At 41.8% G+C, this 27,747-nt stretch overlaps 1 protein-coding gene across 2 annotated transcripts in view; it reads left to right on the top strand.

Annotated features, from left to right (window-relative positions):
* Positions 1-27,747, top strand: part of LOC137432559 (CD109 antigen-like) — an 81,192-nt gene that overhangs the window by 30,457 nt on the left and 22,988 nt on the right. For both annotated transcript variants that reach the window (XM_068124594.2, XM_068124595.2), the window contains exons 12-22: positions 464-655; positions 3,319-3,420; positions 3,756-3,818; positions 10,343-10,519; positions 14,068-14,220; positions 15,833-15,940; positions 16,181-16,250; positions 19,286-19,442; positions 21,334-21,448; positions 23,659-23,772; positions 23,919-24,164. In XM_068124594.2, coding sequence (XP_067980695.2) covers positions 464-655; positions 3,319-3,420; positions 3,756-3,818; positions 10,343-10,519; positions 14,068-14,220; positions 15,833-15,940; positions 16,181-16,250; positions 19,286-19,442; positions 21,334-21,448; positions 23,659-23,772; positions 23,919-24,164 — 1,497 coding nt within the window. The remainder of the gene's footprint in view (positions 1-463; positions 656-3,318; positions 3,421-3,755; positions 3,819-10,342; positions 10,520-14,067; positions 14,221-15,832; positions 15,941-16,180; positions 16,251-19,285; positions 19,443-21,333; positions 21,449-23,658; positions 23,773-23,918; positions 24,165-27,747) is intronic.

The raw sequence follows: 27,747 nt of genomic DNA, 5'->3' as shown, positions 1-27,747 counted from the left end.
GAGGACAAATTTGCCTTGGCGAAGATTGCTCTAACCTCAGCCGAAGATTGCTCTAGCCTCAGCCGAAGATTGCCTGAACCTCAGCGTTGCCCAGGATAAAAAAGGAAGTTGTTTACTGATACCCTTTGACACCACCACTAGTTGGCGCTACACAGTATACATTTACATAGAGAATTTACGCCCCACCAGGTGGTTGCTTCATAAAGATCAGAGTAAAAATGTGACCTGTAATATACTTGCGAATCTTCGATTATAGATATGTCCTGATAGTGGTGAAAACATAATATCTGTCCACTTTCGGTGATTGAGGTAATTATGTAAGAGGATCTTCTCCTTTTTTTGATATAACAGTTACCGAGTAGCTGAGGAGCATCATGTTATATAAAGCAAATAAAATAATACCTCTCTGAGCCAGATGTTGGTTGAAGCTTGTTATGCTCTCACCTTTCTCACACATGTCTAGGTACAAGTGACTTTGACTGATGGCACACCTCTTCTGGAAAGAGATCGAAGTATGCCGATGCAGCTTTCAGTTAAACAAACCAATGTCTCTGGACCCATGAAAATTACTGATGAAACTTTCTTGCTGCATGAAAGTGGGATTCAAAGTGTTCATTTTACTACACTTCATGAAGCCAAGCATGTTGAAATTGAGGCAAGTATTTTGATAGGAGTGATTTTGAGTAAGCCAATTTGCATGAATGAACCTATCGATCTGCTGAAAAAGTTATCCTTAAATAATATTTTTCATAATGAACAATCCATTTTCATTTTCATGTTTATTTATTTATTTTTAGAAACCTGAAGTGAACTTTCATTGCTTGTTTGATTAGTAGGACACATGGCTGCGCCATTGTTATAGTACCAGCGGAGACTACTGCATTCTGGGCAGGAGTACCCTTTGAATAAGGAATATTATTTGTAATACTGGCTACCTCCAAAAGTGGCAATATATATATATATATATATATATATATATATATATATATGTATATATATGTATATATATATATATATATATATATATATATGTATATATATGTATATATATAGATATATATATATATATATATATGTATATATATGTATATATATAGATATATATAGATATATATATGTATATAGATATATATAGATATATATATATATATATATATATATATATATATATATATATATATATATATATATGTATGTATATATATATGTATATATATATATGTATATATATATATGTATATATATATATGTATATATATATATATGTATATATATATATATGTATATATATATATATATATATATATATGTATATATATATATATATATATATATATATATATATATATATATGTATATATATATATATGTATATATATGTATATGTATATATATGTATATATATGTATATATATATATATGTATATATATGTATATATATATATATGTATATATATATATGTATATATATATGTATATATATATATGTATATATATATATGTGTATATATATATGTATATATATATATATGTATATATGTATATATATATATATATATATGTATATATATATGTATATATATATGTATATATATATGTATATATATATATATGTATATATATATATATATGTATATATATGTATATATATATATATATATATATATATATATATATATATATATATATATATATATATATATATACAGTCACATGAAAAGGTAAGTACACCCCATGTAAAGTTTTGACTTTTTCAACATATTTCAACATATAGCTATTTGATCTTCATTTCAGCAATATTGATAGATAAAGGTTATATAATATAACAAATATCATGAAACATTTACATTTTGTAGTCCATTGTATAATTTAAATAAACATCAATGCAAATTTCGCATGTGGAAAAAGTAGGTACACCCCTACATTTATCACTACTTCAAATACCTAAAATAAGAATCAGGTGCACCAGCTCAGGTGCAAATGATTAGAACATCGTTAGAGAGGATCTTGGAGGAACCTGTCTTATTTAAACCTCAGACATTTAGTTTGGTTTGCTCTTTGTTGTTGAAGTGTGCGGCGTCACCATGCCTAGATCAGAAGAGCTCTCCGAGGCCTTCAGAAAGAAGGTTATAGATGCCTATGAGTCTGGGAAGGGATTTAAAAAGATCTCCAAACAATTTGAAATCAATTATTCGACTGTCCGGAAGATCATCTACAAGTGGAGAAGATTCCAAACAACTGCCAACTTGTTCAGGCCAGGCCGCCCCAGCAAGTTCAGCCCGAGAGCAGATCGCAAGGTGCTGAAAGAAGTCTCTAATAACCCCAGAATGTCATCACGGGACCTACAGGTAGCTCTTGCCATTGTTGATGTCAAAGTGCACGAGTCTACCATGAGAAAGAGGCTGCACAAATTTGATCTACATGGGAGGTGTGCCAGGAGGAAACCTTTGCTGTCCAGAAAGAACATCAGGGCAAGACTCAAGTTTGCCAAGGAACACCTAGGCAAAGACCAGCACTTCTGGAACTATGTGCTCTGGACAGATGAGTCAAAGGTGGAGCTATTTGGCCACAGTACCAGAAGACATGTTTGGTGAAAACCAAAGACAGCATTTGACCACAAGAACCTGATACCAACTGTAAAGCATGGTGGTGGAAATATTATGGTTTGGGGTAGCTTTGCTGCATCAGGGCCTGGGCAGCTCACCATCATAGAATCCACTATGAATTTTTCATTGTAACAGAGGGTGCTACCCCTCGTAACACTAATTAACATAACCCCACCCCTCGTGATGGGAACAAAGATATACTCTTACACGACATACGGCCTGATTTATGTCCATCAAAATGGCTACATGACATTCAGAGCATTGTTCCTACACAATCCTACCTGGACTAAGGTAATCATTGCCGACCCCCACAAACGTAACAATGTATATATATATATATATATTAAAGACCAGCTAAAAACTGTTTCACAGGCAGGGTGATTCATCAATGCATATGCCGTCCCTCAGATGGACGTTAAACTGGGCGTCCTGCCTATCGGCATTAGTTTGTGGATGTTAAAGTTCCCATAGTGACCTTAGCGAAGAGTGGGCAAGCTATTGCTAGCATTCTCAACAAATTACAAATTTCTGCCCTAACTACTGTTGGGACAGGGCAACACCCTGGGCCTGAAGGAAAGAAAGCAAATCTGAAATAAACTGGCAATTAATTGAAGCACTAGGCCTTCTGTGATATAACACATAATATGTTATATACTACGAATGCTCTTTAGTGTTTGTAAAATATTTACAAACAATATATTTGCTTTGACAGGGAAAGTTTGGAGAGCAAAAATCCTACAAATACCTAAATGTGGAAAAACGGTCATTAACAGGAGGATTCATACATGTAACTACAGATACTACACAAGCCACGGTAAGTTTGTACACACATTGGATAACGAGCATCGTCTTTATAAAGGCCACAGCCAGTCTGGTTTGACTGGATAATAAGGACAATTACTTTTCTCAAACAAATGTTGAGAAAGGTTTGCTAACCGGTATGCTTCTTCATTGCAAACGTTCTGCCACGGGAGTTAGCATACCTCTCTCAACATATGTTTGAGAAAATTCATTGTCCAAGGTAAATTTGTGCCAAACGTGAAATGTAAAGTTTGTGATATGAGACGTGTGGATTTTATCCAAATAGTATTGTGCTGTTTCTTTCCCCTCACATCTCATCATGCAACCTTTCTTTTTTGCCTTCCTTAGGCTGGTACGCCGATCTCTTTCACAATAAATGGTTTAAATTTGCCAGACAAAATCTCATACCAGGTGAGTCACATGAGCACCTACCTATTTTCCCTTCTTGGACACCACCAAACAGTTGTTTTATTTATTGCATCGTGGTGGACTAATTCCTAATTTTGTAAACTGTTTTCTGCACGAGTCTCTGGAAGGTCATAAAGCACAGAATAATTAAATGTAAATTTTGATTACAAATCATGCAAAGGAACAAGTTGCTGCCTGTTTTGTTCGGAGGGTTATACACCGCCCAAAGAAGATGCGTTTTCATAATAATGCAAAAGAAATATAATCGTGGTCTTTAATAAAATAAAATAAACTTTGTTTCCGCATGAGTTTTCAAGGCTGAATCCTTTGCAAGTACAGGACATGTAATCCACAATGTGAAATAAATCTCTATCTCTATTATTATTATTATATTCTGCTCTGGTATTGGTAAGTGTACAGGTAATATGTGCGCGCACACTTTTTTTTATAAGTTATGTGCACGTACACTTTAAATAAGTTTATTTGAAATCTTTAATATAAAAATTTATTTTGTGTTCTGCAACAAAAAGAGTAATTTTGTTTTTCGCCGGACAGAAGGGTCTAAAGTAATGTTCTTATACACCGCCCATAAGACTTTTTTCCCAGGGACTTTTCCATTTGAGCTGTATTCTTAATATAGTCGGAATGTTTTATTCTTTAGATGTAGTCACAATTAAAAGTTGCAATTATTATGTAGTCGGCAAGTGGGGAGAGGGGCGGAAATTCGTTCTTCAAAGGCCGGTGCCGAACCTGCAGATGAGGTCGAGGTGTTCATGTTGGAACAGATTGATCCGGTAATTGCTTCAGAAGTGGCCACTGCCGTTCATCGTGATCCCGTGCTGTCACTGCACACGTTGTTTTGTCAGGTTCTTGGTGCGAGTTGCTTTCAATGTCAGAATATGCTCCATATGTGTCGCGTGCATCCGAGCTGTCCTTCGGTAAAGGTTGTGTAATGTGGGTCAGGAGGGTGTTTATTTTATTCCTGCTTCTTTGTCAGCGCTGTCTCAATGAGTTACATGAGTCATTTGTAACTGCCATTTCCAAAATGAATAAAATTAAAAGAATGACAGTAGGGGAGAACGGGGTAAATACGGCCATGGGGTAATTGCGGACAAGGCTGTTACAGGAATTTCGCGATAGCTGGCGCTGTTCCGTCATCACTCGTGAGTGGCCTAGCAGGTAACAAGGTAAATACCAGCTAACTTCTATTATTTGCCTCATTTAAAGAGAAGTACTCAGTCAGAGAGTTAAGTACACCCCCTAAAATGTGTTCCTAGATTTTGCTGTTTGGGTTTATTGCTGTCAGTCGTTTTGGTTTATCATCGATTTTATTAGAAACGTGTATACAGTTTGAAGCATGGTTTACGTACATACAGTGTCAATTGATGTAATAAGACAGTGTTGTGTGGAGGAAAGTATCGTGTGTCAAAGGTCAATGTGGGGTAATTGCGGACGGGCGGCCGCTATTGCCCCGATGATGTCCGGTCTTACCCCATTCTTGTTTTCTGCGGTCTATATTGAATTCTAATGCATTTAATGTCAACGAGCCGAAACCCGTGGAACATCCACGGAAGGGAGGATGTGGTGTATGGATAGAGTGTACCATTATGGATGGCATAGGGGATTTGCTTGTCCGAGTAAGAGTTAGGAAGAAAGATGAGAATGAAGAGTGCGTATATGAACAACGATCGCCGACACCGGCACAAATGCATGCTCTGGATTGTCCACTCAGTGGACGGCTTGCTGTCGCCTTCGCCTGTCCAATCAGCGGACGGCTTGCTTCGCCTTCGCCCAGCAGACGCCAATACGATGGCGTCGTAAGATGGCGTCGTAACGGCAGTTAATCGGATGCTTTTGGGCCCCAACGTCGGCTAATTCAGATTTTTCGAGTATGGCTGTACGTGATAAACAAAGAGCGTGGTTCGTAGATCGTAAATCCATTAGTGCGGTGGGCATCGGGTCACCGGGTGCGGCGTAAAAGGGATAACAAAGTCGAGTCCTTACGCTATTATTATATAGAACTAGCCGAAACCCGTGGAACATCCACGGAAGGGAGGATGTGGTGTATGGATAGAGTGTACCATTATGGATGGCATAGGGGATTTGCTTGTCCGAGTAAGAGTTAGGAAGAAAGATCAATTTTCACTTGTGCAAAAATGCTACTCACAATTACATCGCCTGTGCGTCGGCCTGTGATTGAGCCAGAGAGTTGGCCTGTGAGTCAACTTCCTTTCCAATGTCTGCAAGAGTTGAAATACTGATTGTGAATGTGTAAAATTATATGAAAGAAGAACATGCATATCAATAGACGATGCCATCGAAAAGGAGAGCAGCTGTCCATAGAAAAGGATGTCTGACTTATCAATTTGACATTATTGCACAGGAAATGACAAACAAAGAAACAGTTCATTTCCATCGGGTAATATTACGATGAGAGATCAGCCGATACCTTTATTATGTCCATCAGCATCCATGGCACTTAGAAAAAAAAACGTGGCATCAGCCAGCCGCAGCCAACTATCACGTACCGTCTCGAAGTCAATGCCATCCTTTTATCTCTTCGTATACAACTCACTGATCGCAACGTCACTCCATTTAACTTTATTAAAATGACGATAAAGACGTGAAACCCGTGGAACATCCACGGAAGGGATATCGTTCGTCTGTTTTCAGCTCGTTATCTTCAAGCTTCCTTACGTCTCGCCACCTGCTACACCTCTCTGAGTTACGAGGATTTATGCAACGCACCCCGAGTATCGCAACGTCACTCCATTTAACTTTATTAAAATGACGATAAAGACGTTTCCTTATATATCCTAATTTCAAATGTTCAAGGGAATAAAAAAGCTTCCTTACGTCTCGCCACCTGCTACACCTCTCTGAGTTACGAGGATTTATGCAACGCACCCCGAGTATCGCAACGTCACTCCATTTAACTTTATTAAAATGACGATAAAGACGTTTCCTTATATATCCTAATTTAAAATGTTCAAGGGAATAAAAAGACCATTTGGTTCACACCACCCATCACACCACTCGACTGTCGAATCAGCGGACGGCTCGCATCGCCTTCGCCCAGCAGACGCCAATACGATGGTGTCGTAAGATGGCGTCGTATCGGCCGATAATTGGATGCTTTTGGGTCCCAAAGTCGGCGAATTCAGATTTTTCGAGTATGGCTGTACGTGATAAACAAAGAGCGCGGTTCGTAGATGGAAAATGCATTAGTGCCGTGGGCATCGGGTCACTGGGTGCGGCGTAAAAGGGATAACAAAGTCGAGTCCTTACGGTATTATTATATAGATGTTAATTGCTGTGTATATATAATATTACAGAGGGAATAACTGATACTACTAAAGCTATCATATGTATCATTACATCTAGCTTTGTTAATAAAAGTATTATTAACTGTACCGATTATGAGATAATGAGATAATTTCATGTCTCATGAAAACTGTACCGATTATGGTAGTCGTGAATCACGTTCCCTCGGATATACTTGTGTCTTCTGCCGTTAAGGTTGGACTGTTATCTGATGATAGATTAAGCTATGATAATTCCAAAAGTTGATTAGTCGTTTTGACAATTAAATGCTGATTTCGCTTTATCTGTGTTCTTTTTCATCCAGATTTCGAGTATTTTCTGATAGTTTATTATTCTTTAAGAGTGCCATATTAAAATGAACAGATTTTAACAGAAATTCTACATCTCAGAAAGTTGAAAGTAAACATATATCTTACAATGCTTTGACCATTGTCACTTTATGCAGCTTTAACACATTCACCCCTGATAACTTCCTTGTATTTGTGCGTCTTACAGTTAAAATTGTCCTTTTGCAGAAACATGTACCAATTCACCAATTGTCTGACTGGAACATTGATGGGTTCCAGATCAAGAATGAAAGTGTTTCACAAATCTCGTTTGTTTTGTGTTTCGATTGTCATTTGTTTTCTAAAGTTGCATTTTATTTTGGTGTGTGATGAAGGCTTATTAAAATTGTTTATGTGTATTGGTTTAAAAGACCTTGTCCAATAACTTCATCAAGTTAAAGAAAGGAAACACAGTCATTAGTGCAGGACTTGTAACTCGAGTGATCACTTCATTTAAAAAAATAACAATATACGACAAACAAATATTACACATTTCAATGTTAATCTATAGACGAAAATATTTCATTGTAGGCCTATTGGGAACATTTCATTGTATTGAGAAGATAACTACTTAGCATCTCTGGTGTCTTAAAAGGTCGTTTAGCCTGTTTGAAAAGGGGAGGGGGCTTATGCAAGACCCTAAAAGTCGACTTCTTCACTTGTCCGTAGTTGCCCCACCAGGTGTCCGGTTTTCCCCGCTAGCGGGCGGGGAATTGCGGACACTTACGAAAATGGTTTCTTAAAGATAACTTAAATATAGAAAAACGTTTTAGGTATGTATCTATCTCATATTGAGGGGATGCCTCATATGTATCTGCTACCATGTTAATTTGAGAGTTATACTACTCGTTGTGCAGATACAGAGGTTTAAAAATCTGTGTCCATATTTACCCCGTTCTCCCCTACATAAAGAGACCACCAATGCACGTCGTGATCCTCGAGAACTCCCCCTCTCCAGTGTGTGTAATCCTCTCCCCGGTGTGTGATCCACTCCCCGGTGAATGTTCCTCTCCCTCTCCCCTGTGTGTAATCCACACCCCCTCTCCAGTGTGTGTAATCCTCTCCCCGGTGTGTGATCCACTCCCCGGTGAATGTTCCTCTCCCTCTCCAGTGTGTGTAATCCTCTCCCCGGTATGCAATCCTTTCTCCTTTGTGTGTTTCACTCCGTGTGTGATTCACACCCCATCTCCAGGGTGTGTAATCCTTTCTCCTGTGTGTGATCCTCTCCCCCTATCCTGTGTGTGATCCTCTCCCCCTATCCTGTGTGTGACCCTCTCCCCCTCTCCTGTGTATGATCACTCCCTCGCATGTGATCCACACCCCCTCTCCAGTGTGTGTAATCCTTTCTCTTGTATGTGTTCCACACCCCTGTGTGATCCTCTCCCCCTCCCCTGTGTGTGATCCTCTCCCCCTCCCCTGTGTGTGATCCACTCCCCTGTGTGATCCTCTCCCCCTCTCCTGTGTGTGATCCTCTCCCCTGTGTGATCCACTCCCCTGTGTGATCCTCTCCCCCTCTCCCGTGTGTGATCCTCTCCCCTGTGCAGTGTGCATGATGTGGGAAGGATGGGGCAGGGAGGGATGGGATTTGAGCTCTTGAAGTCCCATTTTACATGAGGTGTAATTTCACATTTCAAACTGTATTTCCCATGTGCATGCATATGCATTCACATGTTATCAGAAGTAAATATAATGTGTAGATTACATAATTTGTGTATCTGATGAATTGCTAGTACCCATTTTGTAAAACTGAATGTGCTGCCTCTAAATGAAGATGTCCAAATGCCACACATGTCCATGCCTGTGGGATTTCCACGGGTTCCCCCACTAGTACTAATAATATCCCACCTCCCCAAGAGGTGTTTCCTCCTTGAACAAACGCCGTGTTAACGTGTATAAATAGCTTATCGTAACGGTCCCTACCAGAAGTAAAATATTATAAACCACAAACACATATGATTACTTTTTTAAATAGTCGCTAATGCTGTTTAACACAAAACTGAAAGAAATTTCCAGATTGCCTCTATCCATCAGTCTCTGCTTATCACGTCGACGAACGTATACCTGATCGTAGATCTACTGTAGTCTATATATCCCACAAGGATTAATAACACGATCCATGGAGTTCTTCCAAGGCGTTTTTCATAGCGTTTTTCCAAAAGCCACTTCTCATGACAAAAGCATAATACGAATGATATTACGAAACAATATCCCCACTCCCCAAGGGATTTTGTGACTTGCGCTATTGCCCCACTCTCCTCACCCCATCACCCTTATGGAAGCAAATTTTATTTTCAGGCATTTATAATGGTGAGGCACGGTCTGATCTTTTTAATGACCTGATCTAACAGAAGTAATACTCGGAGTAATAATAATTGGCAAAACTAATAAGGATAATAACATGACCTCCTGCCACTCCCATTGTGAGTGGGTGTACTCGTGATTGCCACGGGGATTAAGGCTCGCACGGCAGAAGTTGTAGCAACTTTATTTGCACCCCTCTCCAAGGGGGTGGGGGGGGGGGGGGGGGTGAGCGTTTTCCATCTGGGGCGAAATCCGTGTTGAGGTGTATAAATAGCTTATCGTGCCATTTCATGGAGCACACATGCCGGAAGTTAAAATTATTATCACCTCAAACTATTCCATCAATTCCATAAAACGTATGATTACCTTTATAAACAGAGTGAAAAATATTTGGAGGAAACCTGATGTCCTTTTGCCATTCTATGGTCATCACATTCACAACAGACTAGTGTACCCAACCACTCCCCACCCCGTTTCCCTTCAGGCGATTCCATTAGGAGCGAATGTTTCTGCTGTAATAAACAAGGAATAATAATATAGGTCATGAATAATACAATTTCAATTTTCACTTACCAGGTTATGGCGAGAGGAAACATGGTGGAGTTTGGACAAGTGCCTTCAAAAACCTTCCAGCTTATGCCAACAGCATCGTGGGCACCGTTGGCAAAATTGCTCCTGTTTTATGTGCAGCCCAATGGAGAAGTGATTAATGAAGTCATTGGTTTAGCTGTGGAAGGGGTCTTCGAGAACAAGGTGAGAAATGCGTTTTCTGGTATATTTTAGACTTTGTGATGTCAGTATTTACCTAAATGATATTAGGAATTGTAATGTGAAATCTGAGCTATATTTCAGGCATAAAGCAATTCAAAGGAAGCCAAGTTATGTGGCAGCACAGGATGAACTTAAACCTTCGCTCTGCCTTCAGCTCTCCATATCTCTCTAACAGCATCAATATTGCGCAGACGTTCCTCGATTGAGATTGGGGAGACGTCCCTCTAACGAGATTGGGGAGACGTCCCTCTAACGAGGTGGGGGAGACGTCCCTCGAACGAGATTGGGGAGACGTTCCTCCAACGAGATTGGGGAGACGTCCCTCTAACGAGATTGGGGAGACGTCCCTCTAACGAGATTGGGGAGACGTCCCTCTAACGAGATTGGGGAGACGTCCCTCTAACGAGATTGGGGAGACGTCCCTCTGACGAGATTGGGGAGACGTCCCTCTGACGAGATTGGGGAGACGTCCCTCTGACGAGATTGGGGAGACGTCCCTCTAACGAGATTGGGGAGACGTCCCTCTAACGAGATTGGGGAGACGTCCCTCTAACGAGATTGGGGAGACGTCCCTCTAACGAGATTGGGGAGACGTCCCTCTAACGAGATTGGGGAGACGTCCCTCTAACGAGATTGGGGAGACGTCCCTCTAACGAGATTGGGGAGACGTCCCTCTAACGAGATTGGGGAGACGTCCCTCTAACGAGATTGGGGAGACGTCCCTCTAACGAGATTGGGGAGACGTCCCTCTAACGAGATTGGGGAGACGTCCCTCTAACGAGATTGGGGAGACGTCCCTCTAACGAGATTGGGGAGACGTCCCTCTAACGAGATTGGGGAGACGTCCCTCTAACGAGATTGGGGAGACGTCCCTCTAACGAGATTGGGGAGACGTCCCTCTAACGAGATTGGGGAGACGTCCCTCTAACGAGATTGGGGAGACGTCCCTCTAACGAGATTGGGGAGACGTCCCTCTAACGAGATTGGGGAGACGTCCCTCTAACGAGATTGGGGAGACGGCCCTCTAACGAGATTGGGGAGACGGCCCTCTAACGAGATTGGGGAGACGGCCCTCTAACGAGATTGGGGAGACGTCCCTCTAACGAGATTGGGGAGACGTCCCTCCAACGAGATTGGGGAGACGTCCCTCCAACGAGATTGGGGAGACGTCCGTCCAACGAGATTGGGGAGACGTCCGTCCAACGAGATTGGGGAAACGTCCCTCCGTCGAGGTTGCGCAGACGTGCCTCCGTCGAGGTTGCGCAGACGTGCCTCCGTCGAGGTTGCGCAGACGTGCCTCCGTCGAGGTTGCGCAGACGTGCCTCCGTCGAGGTTGCGCAGACGTGCCTCCGTCGAGGTTGCGCAGACGTGCCTCCGTCGAGGTTGCGCAGACGTGCCTCCGTCGAGGTTGCGCAGACGTGCCGCCGTCGAGGTTGCGCAGACGTGCCTCCGTCGAGGTTGCGCAGACGTGCCTCCGTCGAGGTTGCGCAGACGTGCCTCCGTCGAGGTTGAGCAGACGTGCCTCCGTCGAGGTTGAGCAGACGTGCCTCCGTCGAGGTTGAGCAGACGTGCCTCCGTCGAGGTTGAGCAGACGTGCCTCCGTCGAGGTTGCGCAGACGTGCCTCCGTCGAGGTTGCGCAGACGTGCCTCCGTCGAGGTTGCGCAGACGTGCCTCCGTCGAGGTTGCGCAGACGTGCCTCCGTCGAGGTTGCGCAGACGTGCCTCCGTCGAGGTTGCGCAGACGTGCCTCCGTCGAGGTTGCGCAGACGTGCCGCCGTCGAGGTTGCGCAGACGTGCCGCCGTCGAGGTTGCGCAGACGTGCCGCCGTCGAGGTTGCGCAGACGTGCCGCCGTCGAGGTTGCGCAGACGTGCCGCCGTCGAGGTTGCGCAGACGTGCCGCCGTCGAGGTTGCGCAGACGTGCCGCCGTCGAGGTTGCGCAGACGTGCCGCCGTCGAGGTTGCGCAGACGTGCCGCCGTCGAGGTTGCGCAGACGTGCCGCCGTCGAGGTTGCGCAGACGTGCCGCCGTCGAGGTTGCGCCGACGTGCCGCCGTCGAGGTTGCGCAGACGTGCCGCCGTCGAGGTTGCGCAGACGTGCCGCCGGCGAGGTTGCGCAGACGTGCCGCCGGCGAGGTTGCGCAGACGTGCCACCGTCGAGGTTGCCAAAAAAAGTCCCTTCATCGAGAAAATTAAGATATCTGTCAAATATCAAATTCTCTTTTCCTTTTTTTCATTATCTATTCAAGTCCACTAAAATCTGGCTTGAGAGTCTACTGCAATAGTTTCATTCTACTTAAAAGGCATTTGCATTATTAGTCCCCTACCGGTGAACACCAGAGGGGCCCCTACCGGTGAACACCAGAGGGGACTATAGGTTTGCACTCTGTCCCTCCGTCTGTCTGTCAGTCTGTCAGTCTGTCAGTCTGTCAGTCTGTCAGTCTGTCAGTCTGTCAGTCCGTCACGCAAAGAACCGTTTTCCAGACTTTTTTTTTCTAAACTCTTAATGCTAATGATTTAAAAATTGGTACATGGTTTCCTCATGATAAGTTACAGATCAAGTTCGAACTTCACGACGTTTCGATCATTTTTGACAAAGCTATGGCACTTTGAACTTTGGTAATTTCCCCAACAGTTTTCCGGACGACAGACTGCCGGTAGGGGACAAGTATTGCAGCGCAATACTCAGAATGCTTGTTATTATTATTATGCATTTAATATATTTCTTTCTGAATATCTAGCAAGTTGTAAGTTTTACCAGACTTTTGCCCAAAGTGTAGTTAGCTGTATTCCATTACCTCCACCATCAGAGGTGGATTGAGATTATTTTTTAACCCCTGTTTGTCTTTATGACTGTCTGTGAGCAGGATATCGAGAAACGTTATGGACGGATTTAGAGAAAGTTATTGGACAGGATGCTCATGTCATAAAGACAAATTGATTCGATTTTTGTGTTGATCCGGATTCGTGTAGATTTATTTTGTGTACCTAAAATGGTTTTTCCCCATTGAGAGGGCCAAAAAGGATACAGTATATAGCATGATATCTCAAAAAATTGTGGATGGGTTATGATAACTTGGTGGATGAGTTAGATAGGTGACAAGAACAAGCTGATTCGCTTTTGGTTTGGGTCCTGATGCAGACCTGGCCTAACAGTGGGATAAAAAGGGTAAACTGTTCAGCCTGGCAGAAGAATGAGCGAGCGCTACCAAATGCCATTCTGGTTAAAAAAAAGAGCCAGTGGTAAGAATAATGGGAATTGAGCCACTGTAGGTAATCATTTGAATCTTTCTTTGAGGTGGATCTTCTTTAACATAAATCACCTTTTACTAAATGGAAACATTATTTTCATTATTGATGATTAATTATCATGACATTTCATCACATCACAGCATCCCATCATTAGCATCACATTTAGGCAATGTAACATGCATGAACATTATTCTTTCGTTTAGCACAATGTGACTTGCAATCACAAGCAGCTTGAAGTTTTATCATTCTCATATAATGAGGTCATCGTGCTTTGGAGAGCAGGTGAATCTGACTTGGAGCACGCTTCAAGCAGCACCTGCAGAGGGTGTGAACCTGAAGGTCTCCACTGGAGAAGCTCAGGCCTATGTTGGGCTCCTTGTAGTGGACAAGAGTGTGCTGCTCCTGAAGGAAGGGAACGACCTTACAAATGAGAGGGTAAGACACACATTTCACAAGTGTAGGGAAGAGTGGTGTCTGAAGGTATTGAGTTGCATTCTGCTCTTTTCAGGGTTCACCTTTACATGTATTCAATGTTTTTTTGATAATTTTCAGTTTTTCTATTTATATATGTTTAACTTAATTAATTTTTGTACACTGCTCCTACCACCTCCAGGAGCTGCATGACGTCATCGCCGGGCACCGAAGGGGGCCCGGCAGTGACACATGTTGAAAGGGAGTACCGTACTCAGTTTTCACACCGGTTTCTTGTTTTCTTTCTTGTTTGTCCGGGCGATATCTCAGCCATCCTTTGAGCTAGGAAGCTGAAATTTCGGCACAATAGTGAGTAAGCACTTGCTTTGGCAAAAAAGATAGGTTTTTTTTGATTAATCAACTAATTGATTAGTTACTTAATAATTATCGATTTATTAAGTACTTATTTATTTCCTTTCTCATCTGGACAATATCTTGGGCACCTTTTGAGCTAGGAAGCTGATATTTGGACACAACAGTGAGCAGGCGATGTGGCTATAAAGGATATTTGTGATTTATTGATTCATTAATGAATGAATCGATTAATTATTTCGATTGATGACGTACTTAATCAATTTTTAAAAAAGTTACAGATTTGGATGAAATTGTGGTGGTTTAGGTATTCTATTACCCAATTGATTAATGATTTAATAATTTTACGATTATTATTTATTTATTTTCATTATTAATCACTTATTTATTTTATTTTTCATCTGGCCAATATCTCAGGCACCTTTGGAGCTTTGAAGCCAATATTCTGAAATGGCAGTGACCAAGTGATGTGGCTATAAAGGATATTTTTGGTTTATTGATTGAACAATGAAACGATTTATTATTTATTGATTCGTGAATTAATCAATTTTTTTTTTCAATTAATGACCTATTTAATTAATTTTCAAAAGGTTACAGCTTTGGATGAAACACTGGTGGTTGAGGTATGCTATTAGCCAATTTATTAAGAAATTATTTTACAAAGATTAATTATTTATTGATTTTAATTATGCAATTAATCAATCAATGATTGTACATCTCTCCCTCCCAATACCATCTCTATGTGCTGCACGGTGGTATCGCTGGCAGTGCTGTGATGGAGGATGTTATTTCTTTACTTGGCATGGGGGCGGTGTACTTTGAATGTATCTGTACTTGTCTTGTTTTTTTAATTTCCAGGTTTGTTTTTTAAATATAATTTTAAATCATTTGTTCCCCTTCTCCCTGCTTATTTTTGGTTACTGTATTTTGACAATGGTTTGACAACAGTATTTTGACAATTAATCATGTATGTAACTGACTCACGAGAAGCTCTTTTTCTGAATAATGTCTTGTGATGTGATTTTTCCCGGCAAAAACAATGGGTTCAGTTCAGTGAAGAAAATGACGATTGTGCAGATGTTCGAGCAATTCCTGAATGAAGTAATTTGGGAGATGGTAATAAGTGTTTTGTGATGTTGGTTGCACCAAGCTCTGCAAATTTGTATGCGAATGCACTTTCATCCAATTTTTTGGTATTTCTGGAATAATTGAAAAGAACACACACACTGAGCAGATACTAATTTATATGTATTTATGTTTGCAGGTCATTTCAGAATTGTCTCAGTTTTCACAAGGTCGCACTCCCTATTTCTATTCTGGAGTTCCTCGTTTTTGGTTTCCTTCAAGCCGAGATACTGCATCTATCTTTGCAGTAAGTTTGTTCCATTCTCCTTCTCCCTTCATCGATTAACAATTTAATGTCTATTTTTTTGCTGAAAGAGCGAATCATGGTTGTAAAACATGTGAAACTAGAACGGTACTCTGTAGAGAGCAGACCTCTGCTAGGCTGAAGTGTGTGTGTGTGTGTGTGTGTGTGTGTGTGTGTGTGTGTGTGTGTGTGTGTGTGTGTTTTTTTTGTTTTTAACAACTTGCCATGGTCTTGTCCTTTCAGGAGGCTGGCGTTGCAATTCTCACAAACCTGTATGTCCACCAAATACGGTTTCAAAGATTTTACCCCGAGAGTAAGATGAACATGTATTCTTATTGACTTATTATTTTGGGAAAAATGAATGAGGCTGCAGATATCTGCCAAAGTGCCAAGCAAATATATACCAGCAAAAAGTATAAATGGAGTATCCCATTAAAAGCAGCCATCCATGTTTGAAAAACCATGGCGTTGGAAAGTACACTTTGTCCTCACTTAACATCGTAGTTGTGTTCTTGTAAAATGTGACTTTGTGCTAAACAACGTTTGGTGATTCACATTTTTCCATAATAATTAATGTATAAATAGGAATGTATTATCTGTTATGAGACTAGTTCGCTACGCAATACCGAAAATTCGGTTAGATTCCGACAACTTTGAAAATTTGACCTTTGTGACTTTGAAATGTCAAAACGAAGGTTACTGACCTTGAAATGAGATAGAAAATAATGTATAATCAGTTATGAGGTTAGTTAGCTACACAATACCGAAAATTCGGTTTGATTCCGACAACTTTGAAACTTTGACCTTTGTGACCTTCAAAGGTCAAAGGTCGAGGATTCTGAAATTTGTAGGAAAACTTGTATTTCATTATGTATGTGATAATATAAGATCATGTATGACATTTCACCCTATCAGGAAGCGAACAATGTAATAAAACCATCAAAAATCGACTTTTCTAAATTTCGTGACCTTGTGACCTTGACCTTGGGGCGAAAATTAAAAATCGAGGTCCGTGGGACTAGACACATGACATTGGCCTAACCAAATATCGAAACCCCTGTCAGATTCCACCAACTCCCTCGGAGAAGATGTAGCTTGAAATCGATTACCCACTAAAAAGACATCTTTTTCGGGCGTGACTCCGCCCACAATGGGCGCAATACGCCCACTCTACGCAGGACACAACTAGATCATGATATCAACCTCCACCCAAGTTTCATCAAGATCGGATGATATCATTGGGTAGTTATGCTGCGGACAGACAGACACACACACAGACAGATGCACACACATGACGAATATAGTGGTCACTTGATAACTCGTGAACCAAAAATTGAAATACTCTGCATGTATAGTACATTTCGAAATGAAACAACAACAAAAAATGGATATAAATTTAAATAAGATAACACTCACCAGTGATTGGTGTCGAGGTTGTTGTTGTTGTTTTTGTTGTTGCTGTTGTTGTATAGCCCTGGACAGTTCTTATGAACAAGCCCGCTGTACGAAGACAGCTGATCAATCTCCCTAGAGTGACCTGAGATCCCCCATATCCAGGATGATGTAACCTGCCTTCACGAAGTCAGGGCCACGACAGGGTTAGAGAGACAGAGACAGAAGACAGAGACAAGAGCGAAAGTGCCAGTGCATTGGGACCGATTGGCACTCTGACCATGACTGCGTTGGCTGACGAATCCGGGCAGCAGGGGAAAATTGGGAAAATTTAGTCCATAACTTGCATTTTGTATTGTTCTTCGGGATCTGAAGGGGTCTTCGGGTTCTAAAGGGGTCTAAAGGGTCTTCGTGTCTTGAAGGGTATTCTGAATCCAAATGGTCTTGGGGGTCTAAAAGGATATTAGGGAACATTTGAATCTCAAGGGTCTTAATGGGTCTTATGGGTCCAAAGGGTCTTCAGGGTCTATTGAGTCTGAAAGGGTCTTCAGGATCTTAAGAGGTATTATGGGTCTTAAAGGATCTTGATGGTATAAAGGGCCTAGGGGGTCTTAAGGGGTCTTCAGGGGTCTTCGGGTTCTCAAGGGTCTAATGTAATTAATAAACATACTCGCGTTCTGTGTGGTCAAAGACCAACAAATGGACCCCATGTAATACCCTATCCTCTGGCGAGGGTAAAAACACCTTTTTGATCATAACTTGAATAATTTTCCTCCGATTTTCATGGTGTTGAGTTTTTTTGATTGCTTGTAGATGGGGACACATTTTCTTAATTTGCAGTCTATCCATAAATTTCATATGCCATCACTGGATCGTGGGCCAAAGGAAGTCGCCGGCGATCACTAGGGTAAGCTTTGGGAGGCGTAGCCTTGGCAATCACTTTGTAGTCACAGATGTCTCGTGTTCCTCGTTTTATTATAACCGGACTCGCTACTATCACTTATTGAGCGTTTTGACTCGTCTTTATAGGAGCTTGAATCATGTTTCAAACAACATCAAAGTGGCATGATACAAATGTTCAGCGTCTACATATGTCTCTGCATCAACGTAGTAATCGAACCACGTAATAGCGAACACAGCGATGTTAAAAGGATATATGTTTCCTATTGTATCTGTGACATTATAAAGATTCAAGGTTGAGTGAGGAATTACTGTATTCAAAATGAGGACATTACTGTATTAATGTCATAAAAATATCAAGTCAAATATATTAATTTGATTCTGAAATATGCTCATACATGATCCTATAACAGTGAAATATAAAATAAACTTTCCAATAATCCAATTAAATGAACATTTTTTGCATTTGTATAATTTTACCAAATGATTGTGAGAATGCAATTATTGTACTTTTTTAAGCGGCAAAGCCGCTTCAATATTTGGCTATGTCTTTCTCCTTCAAAATGAAGAAGAAGAACCTTTTATAACCCACCCTGTTTAATTTTAAAGGGAAATTATAATGGGTTATGAAGGGTAATTCTAACAGGTAAAATTTGAAAGGGTTTAAAATGTAATTCTAAAGGAGTTTTAAATGGTAATTCTAAAGGGTAATTCAGGGGGTTCCATAGGGTAATTCTAATGGGTTCTGAAGGGTAGTTATAAAGGGTAATTATAAAGAGTAATTCAAATGGGTTCTGAAGGTTAATTCTAAGGTGTTTCAAGGGGGTAATTATGAAGAGTTTCAAAGGGTTATTCTGAGAGGTTATAAAGGGTAATTCCAAAGGGTTTGATTTGTTTCGAGGCTTTGCCTATTTCGTATTAAAAATGCCAAACATAACTGCTTCCTTTGGACATGGGTGATTTTAATTTTGACATTGGTTTAAATGTAATTGTTAGTTGTTGAGAGTTTAATTCTGTTGCTGAAGCTAAACACACAGCATGCCGGGTGTTTTTCAGTGGCTTCACGTGTTGAGATGGATGGACTACCTGGAGCACCGGCACGTCCTCTTGCTGTGGGATCTTCTCTTCCCAGACAACCAGAAATGCGCACCAAATCCATCCGTGTACGAACACTCTTTCCTGAAACGTGGATTTGGACTGATGCAATCACTGGGTATGTCCAGATTTTAATCAAATAAAACGGACATCTGGACTATAATTCAGCAATGCACATATTTACAAGTCAAAGTTACACATGAAAAAGTCTTGTCGATGCACAGAAGCCCTTTTGATAGTCACTTACCACAAATAACTTAGGTGATAATCACTTATATGAGCTGCTAATAGAAGAAGAAGAAGACTAACTTTGATAGAGAAATGAGTGCTAGAAGTGGGGCATGGGTGCGACCTCGCCCTTACCCAAACATGAGCCGGTAGGCTCATGAGATACCGAACTGGGTGACCGTATATGTTTGTGAAGAGGCTCCAATTCCTTAATATGGCTCCAAGGTGTGACATACTCTTGGCATGGCACTTTATAGGCACCTGCCTATCGCTTCACACATCTGCGCTTCTGTGATCCAGCGGCGCTCATTGGCTGGTCCCTCTGATCAACCGGCGCCCATTGCCTGGTACCTAACTCAATGGTGTTGCCCCAATCAATGGCGGCGCTCACTCGAGGGTGTCGTACCTGTCTCGCTTCCGCCATCTGTCCATTGGAAGGCGCCATTTATGGCATTTGCACCGATGGCGAATACAAGTCACTCTGTGTGAGGTTATTGGTCGTGTGGCTTGTGGTGTGGATGAATGTTGAATGGTGTTTGTGGTTCGAGTTTATGAAGAGTTTCATAAGTATTGAGAGTTTAGAATGAGCCAAAGAGAGGACAAAGAGACGACTACAACTAACAAGCAGAACACATATTTTCCCTTCGACTAAATGTTGGACTCCCAGGTTTATCTAAACAAAATACGATAATATAATGACTCTATTGCTTTATATGATTTGATACGTGACACCCTGAGGGTTTTCAAAATCCATCAAAATATGTATCTTAACCCAAAAGGCCAGAATGCATGGTCATAGAATAACTGAGACCAATTCGCTTGTTGAGGCCAGCGCTTTGGCCTGCCTTTTTATAATAAAAAAAGGTTTAAAAAAATCAAACATGTAAACAGCCTTGGACGTGCACCTTGACCCCCACGACCAAGGCACACTGTCCATCAAGGCTGTCACATTAACATACACATGCACTTCAACCCCAAGGCTGAGGGACATGGTCAATCAAAACACATGCATCGTGACCCCGAAGGGCTAGAACACATGGTTAGAATAACTGAGACCCATTCGTCAAACTGAAGGGATTCCTCTCAAAAGATGAGCTAGCAGGTTAACCCATAAGGGAGTATATACAACAAGCACCTCCTAACTGGAATGGTGACTATGAACCCTTGTGCTACAGCATTAACTGCTACAATAGTTCTGGCCAACATGCGGTTTGCTGTGGAACATAACTCAAAAAGGTAATAGTTCATGACATAGTTTTCGTGATCATTCAGAAATTAAACTACAAATCATGCAATATTATAAACTTCCATTGGTTCATGGAAATGAAAAACTTTTACAGAGTTTGAATTTAGGTGAGGTTTTCAACATCAAGGATAATTTTTCATTTTTCCGTGTAATCTTTTCTGCATTATTGTATCTTATCCCTGGAACTACAAACAAGCTAACTCATTCATATAATTCCCCTCAAATAAATTCATACCTGGTGTGGCGGGCGGCGGGCTTGGGATCCTAAGGTCCTGAGTTTGAATCCCATTGAATTAACGCCAGGTGGGCATGACTCAGCATGTCATCCTTCCGAGGTCGACAAAATGAGTACCAGATTACTGGTTTGACGGAGAGGAGTGGCGACCCCCGTCTATACCACACACTTACCAGTGTGTACCAGCCATAGAAAGGCAATGAATTGCCCGAGGAGATTCGACATCACATAATTGAGTATCTTGTTCACCAATAAAGATAAGTCAGATGATTAATTTTATTTTCTATCTGTTGAATTCAGGCCAAATGGCTCCGTTAGCATTTCCATCACTGTTCCTGACACCATCACCAGCTGGGTTGCCAGTGCCTTCAGTTTGGGCCCCAATCTGGGTTTGGGAATTGCAAGACCACAGCAGGTCAGTTTTCTTTTATTATTTATTTAAACGCTCATATTCATTCCATGAAATGTTGACTATTTTTCGATGTGCTTGTTAAATCGATATGGTGTACAGACAGAGTTATGGTAAAGTTTGAAATTATAAAGTCATGAACTAAAGGCATGAACATGACACCTTTTATTTTTTGCAACTTTCCTTTCAACATCACCCAATGTCAGTTATTATTGCAAATGCATGTGGTGGTGGTGGTTCATATGCAGTCTGTGGCTGCTTGGCTGCATCATTTTTCTGGAGGTGCCGCTGTGCTGCTGATGCAATACTCCCGATTACCAGTAAGCTGGTATAGTCATTGTTCTGACCTCAGAAGGATGACGGGCTGAGTCAACCCACCTGTTGTTATTTCAACGAATGACAGGGGCTCAAACTCAGGACCCTAAGATCTCAAGCCAGCTACTTTAACCGACTGGAATTCTGGACTGGAATTCAATTCTGAGTTTAATCTGATAGTTGTATCTTTACTCAGGCCCTGATGCATTAACCTTGTGCATTCGGGCAGAACATGCGATTTGTTTAGGGTGCCGACGATTGCTCACTTCCTCTTCGCGAAAGCCACGGCCGTGGGATCATTAATATCCACCATAAACTAGTGCTGTCAGATGGGTCCTCCAGCCTAAAGTACACCATTCCTTAGGCTGGTGGACACGTCTGACAGCGCAATTGTCACCTGAGGAATGGTGTACTCATTGATGCACTCGGGTTAAGCGAGGTTACTCATTAAGTTCTAGGGTTGCAGTTTGCACCTGGGTAGGGATTCGAACACAGGCTAAAGAATGCCAGAGTCGCAGTGTCGGGCCATGTGTCACCGAGTAGTATTTTTTGTTTGTAAGTTGTTGGCACCATACGAATTAGTCTCCAGGGTGTCCTGAATCCGAAAAACTACGATACCAGGTTTTCATTGCACATTTAGTGGTATTTGTGCCCCAATTAAGGCACGGGCATCAGTTAGTCATTTTCTTATACAGTATATACTTATATGGGGTTGGGGTTAGAAATTTTGCATGTTCGTGTTCCTTCGGGCTCGAGGGCTAAAATTTTCTGCAGTATATACCTACGGATAAAGTGCTATACAACAATGTAAATAATCCAACATGGCCGCTAATATAACATCCAAGTAATGTTATCTTGCAAAAATCCACAATTTCATCATTTTAAAATATTTTTCTAACAAATAAACATCGATATGATATTTTAAAAAACATTATTGTTTACAAGATAATATAATTTACAACTATGTATTGGTGATTCACACTTCATATGCCCCTCCAGCCCCCTCCCCCACAACCCCAAAAAACAACAACATGGGACAAGGCTTTGTCTTGGAATCATTTTTATATACAATATCTCCATATGGACGGTGAGCTTTATTTGTGATACCACTATTTTGTCAAGCAACAGCCTCGTCCCATCCCGGCTACTTATGGTTAAACAAAATTCAGGGACAACTGAACACAAACAAAGAAAAACAAGTGGAACTATACAGGATACACATGGTTAAGTTGCAGTCCTCTGGCCTTGGCAGTGGCAAATAAATATTGGTTGTTCAACAACATCCCTCATAAATGCATTATCAGACACATCACCACAAACCATGTTTTGATCGAGCTCAAAATAAAACTCAATGTGCACTGAAAACCTGGCACCAAAGTTTTTCTGATTCAGTACATCCTGAAGAATAATGGTCCACGTGGTGCCAACAATTTACACGCGAAAACTACTTGGACAACTGAGTCATATTTAGTCATATTTACGACATTTGTCCTGCCACTATCAGGATACATTGCCTTGATGTGCGAGAAGGAAAGGAATAAAACAAAGAAAGAAAGGAACCAAAAAATATTCAATATTTCCGCCTTCCCTATTGTCTGGTTAACATCATCGTCATATTGAATAGGAAGCATTTGGCACTTAGGCTTCTGGAGGTGGGAAAAGGGTCGTCAAATGCATGTTATGCCTCAAGTTTTTAAATACTACTGAATTTTTTTTTCAAATGACACTTCAGCACAATTTCAGGATAATGGAATGTAGTGATAATGTAAGACAGCATTAAAATTAAATATATAGAGGAAGAAAGTTAGAAATTGCATGCACATTCATTGCTGAAGACTATGTGAAATGTAATGTCGATGAACCTCGAAGATGTTTCCCTTCATTTTCCAACTGCCTTTCAGATAAAAGCTTTCCAACCATTCTTCCTATCTCTGCAACTTCCGTACTCTGTTGTGCGAGGAGAAAGCTTCATTCTCCAGGCCACCGTGTTCAACTATCTTTCTGAAAATCAGAAGGTAAACCTATTCCTTGTTCAACTAAATGCCTTACTATATGTTGTTAACCTTGCAGATTTTTGATCTTCACATTTTGTTCTTCAAAAGTAAGGCCCATTTATGCAGGCATTTTGAGGAAAGCTAATGAACCTTTTTTTCTCTCAAAGGTTTTGGTAACACTGCAAGCAAGTGATGGATTTCACTTCATTTCTGGAAAAGATCACAAGAAGGAGAAACATTTGAATAAACGGGAAACAGAAAAACTCATGCAGCACAGTGTGATGGTGCCAAGCAATGATGGGGTGACCATCGCCTTCCCATTGTTACCGCGCCGGCTGGGCCACGTGCCTATTACTATCCACGCTCACTCAACTCAGGCTGCTGATGCTATCACAGACCGCATCTTGGTCAAGGTATGATGTTTTGTTGGTGTATCATGGAATGCAGTAGTACTCAATACGCGGGGATGGCATGGGAAAACTAGAACGGCACTCGGTGGAGCACATACCTCCGCCAGGCTGAAGCAGTTTATGTTTTGTATCCCACTGATAGGCCAGATCTGGATCCGGAACTGAACCAAAATTGAATCGGCTTGTTATTGTCACCTAACCAACTGATCCACCTAGTTTTGTCATAAGTAGTCCACAACTTTTAAAAATATGCTACATTTCATTTTCTTCCCTATCACTCAATGGTGAAGGATCATTGGAAAAAAAATTCTCGTATCTGGATCCGTATTCGCATCTTCACAAAAATTGAATCGATTCGTCTCTGTCTCATACCAGCAGAGGATAAATGTTGGTTCTGGCTCACATAAAATTTAACATTGAAGTCGATGGGAAAGATTAAGGAAAATTATTGACTAGCACACGAACTCCAATCTGGCCTCCAAAGCCAGTCGCCGACTGGGCATCCTCTGTCATGCGAAGTCCTTCCTTGGCACACCTGAGCTCCTCACCACATACAAGGCTTTTATCTGCAGCTCAATGGAATACTGTTCTCCCCTCTGGGCCGGTGCTCCTGCCTCACACCTAGCTCGGCTTCACGCTGTTGAAACCAAAGCTTTCAGAATCATTGGATTCTCCCGCGATGAAGCTAACTCCGAGGGCCTTTCACTTACCCACCGCAGGCAGGTTGGTGGTCTTTCTGTCTTCCACCGACTCCTCTCCGGCCTTGCTCCCCCAGCTCTCTCTGGGCTCTGTCCCCCAAATATTCCTACAGGTCGCACAAGATATGCCAGCAAACATCTTATGGTTAAACTGCCAAAATCAAGACTCTCTGCTCACCTTCACTCCTTCATTCCTCTTTTCTTTCACCTCCGGAACAAACTCCCTCACTCTCTTCAATCCCACTCCTCCCTCCAGGTCTTTAAAACAGCTGTTCACCACCATCTCTTATCTTCCCCCATCCAAAACCTTGATCTTTTCTACCCCTGCTAATTTCACCCCAGATTCACTTTGAAATACCAACTTCTTTCCTGGAACTCCTTGCAGTGTCCTTGTGTTTTATACTTCTCCCACCCTTCCCACGCTGCATCCCCCCAAGCCCTCTCCCTCCCACAGATCGCCCGATGTCCCTGCTCCCAAATGTTGTGTTTGTGTCCTTCTTCTTCTCTCCCCATTTTGTCTACCACTCCCCTTATCATATGTTTTATGTGTCTGTTTGATTTTTTGTGTGATAAATGTTAGCTCTTTCACGAGCCTCGATCCTGTATACAAAAAAAATATTGTTACGGATCTCTCGAAGCCCGTCGACGTACAGAGGGGGGGGGGGGGGGGGGGGGGGAGGGGGTTAAACCCCTTTCCCCCCTCGGGTCTTCGATTCCAAAAGGGCGAGTCCCCACCCCCGTAGCGAGCATGCGGAAGGGTATCGGGTCGACTCCACACGTACCTTCGGTACCCACGCTGCCATGAGAACGGGGACTGGACCTCGCCCAAGCCACGCTAATTGAATACGAAAAAAACCGAGTGGTTTGCGTATCACGTGACTCATGCGGTTACTTTTATTGAACCCGATTGAGCGGTTTTATTCGTGCGATGCTAGGCCAATAGATGGAAATGATGGGAACGATCAAATAGAAGGAAGAACACAGGTTTATTTATAATGTACAATGATCCGGAGAAAAGGGAAGGGACACAGAGCAGATGCTTAACAGTCTTAACTTATCCCACAGACAGGGGCCCACTCACTCACGCGGGGGAAAAGGAGGAAGAACAGTTCGCGCGCCAAATGCGCCTTGACGGCGGTCGCTCCCAGACAGCTCGCCGCGCGCGGCCCTCCGATGTTCACGGCACGTATGCTGGGAGCGCAGGCAAGGAGGTCGTGCGTCTGTGGCCCGGAATGGATTGTCTTCACACAGCGCGATTAATACAGGCAGCAGCAGAGCTCAGGGCACAGGGCACGGGGAGAGTTCGTGTACAGCAAGGCTATTACAAGCAAGGCACTTCACTCGTGCTGAGACAAAAGATCTGACTGGGAGACTCTGCACTCTGACTCAGGGGCTGGGCGACTCTCTCTCGTTCTTGTCTGACGCTCCGACTCTCACCTCTGCTTTTCTCTCGGGGGGGGGGGGGGGGCTCAGGGCAGGGTCTCATATGGCCCCTCCCCGGTCCTACCCGAATGTTCCAAGCCCCTCCTCTCACTGCCGTTGTGAGCCACTCCCCTTGGGCTCCGATTGGCTGCTCACGGCTTACCGGCCACTCCCCCTGCAGCTCCTCCCTTCGGCCTTGCCAGACTTGTTCCAGGCCGAGCACATGGCATTTCAGCTCAAAGAACACCTAACTCACTGGCCTGCTCAACGCAAAACTAACACAGGAAAGGAGACTATGCTTACATTTACGAAGAAATAACTGAACTAAAGCGAGGCTACATGTTGTGGTGCTTCTACCTACAAGGGGGGTTATCTTTATTCACAAAACCGTAACAATATATATATATATATATATATGAGCTCACCAAAGATTTCCGGAAATTCCTCCCTCTCCCATTTTAGCAACTAGTGAGATACCTGTGCTATGCACGGGAGGCAGGCCAGAAGCAAACAGGCAATGCAGATGCGGCGAATGCTAAAGCATGAAATTAATAAATTCCACATTCCTGTAGCACCTTCAGTCGCACATCAGACATGGACAGCAAGTTCGTGAAGGACTTCCATGAAAAACGTACCCGTTCGCAAACAAACGGGTACGTTCACGTATAGAAACATTGATCTTGGGTCCGTGGCGAATCTGCATATGGCGATCCGCGAAGTTCACGTTTAGAAAGTAGAAACCATCACGGCATGTCGTCATTCACTTGAACTCTATCTCTTTTTTTCATTCCAAACAACATAACTCCAATCACAAATTAATCACAAAATAAACTTTTAACAACATAGTTAATGTTTTCTTCATTATAAAAACTACCAAGTCAACAGTTAAAAGGATTTTGAGGCGATAGGTGTTACTGCCTTGGCAAGATCGATGGAGACAGCGATCTGTTAGCTTATACACCCCCCTCCCCAATAGCTATGTGGAATTCTCTCATGTCGAGATTAAACCTACGTCGTTTGAACTTTGGCCGAGGTCATTATTTACTTTTAATGATGTTTATATACGAATCAAAAATAAGATAATTGGTTTTGGGTCGTCCTTTACGCATATCTCGTGGGATTGTGATGGAAAAATGTTCTTAAAGAATCAAGAAACTTTGAAAATTATTATAACTGTTTGACCTATAAGGAAGAAGAGTGTAGAAAAATGAGTACAATAAGAAGTTATAAACATCAATCATATACAGAAGAGGTAAATAAGAAGGCATTAGGAGCTTTTGATAAGAGGTTTATTTTAGAAAATGGAATTGATAGTATCCCTTATGGATACAAGTGTTAAAATAAACGTAAGTGATAAGATATTTTAAGATAAGCATAAGTGTTAAGATAAACATGAGTGATACGATTAAAAATGGGGGGTTAGGGATTTTAACAGGATACCGGCACCATTTTTACTGATATATAAA

Source organism: Myxine glutinosa, chromosome 8 (genome assembly GCF_964187855.1).
Source record: "Myxine glutinosa chromosome 8, kmMyxGlut1.1, whole genome shotgun sequence".
NCBI classification, from domain to species: Eukaryota; Metazoa; Chordata; class Myxini; order Myxiniformes; family Myxinidae; genus Myxine; species Myxine glutinosa.
Note: the sequence above shows the minus strand (reverse complement) of the source record. Positions and strands in the feature narration are given on the sequence as shown.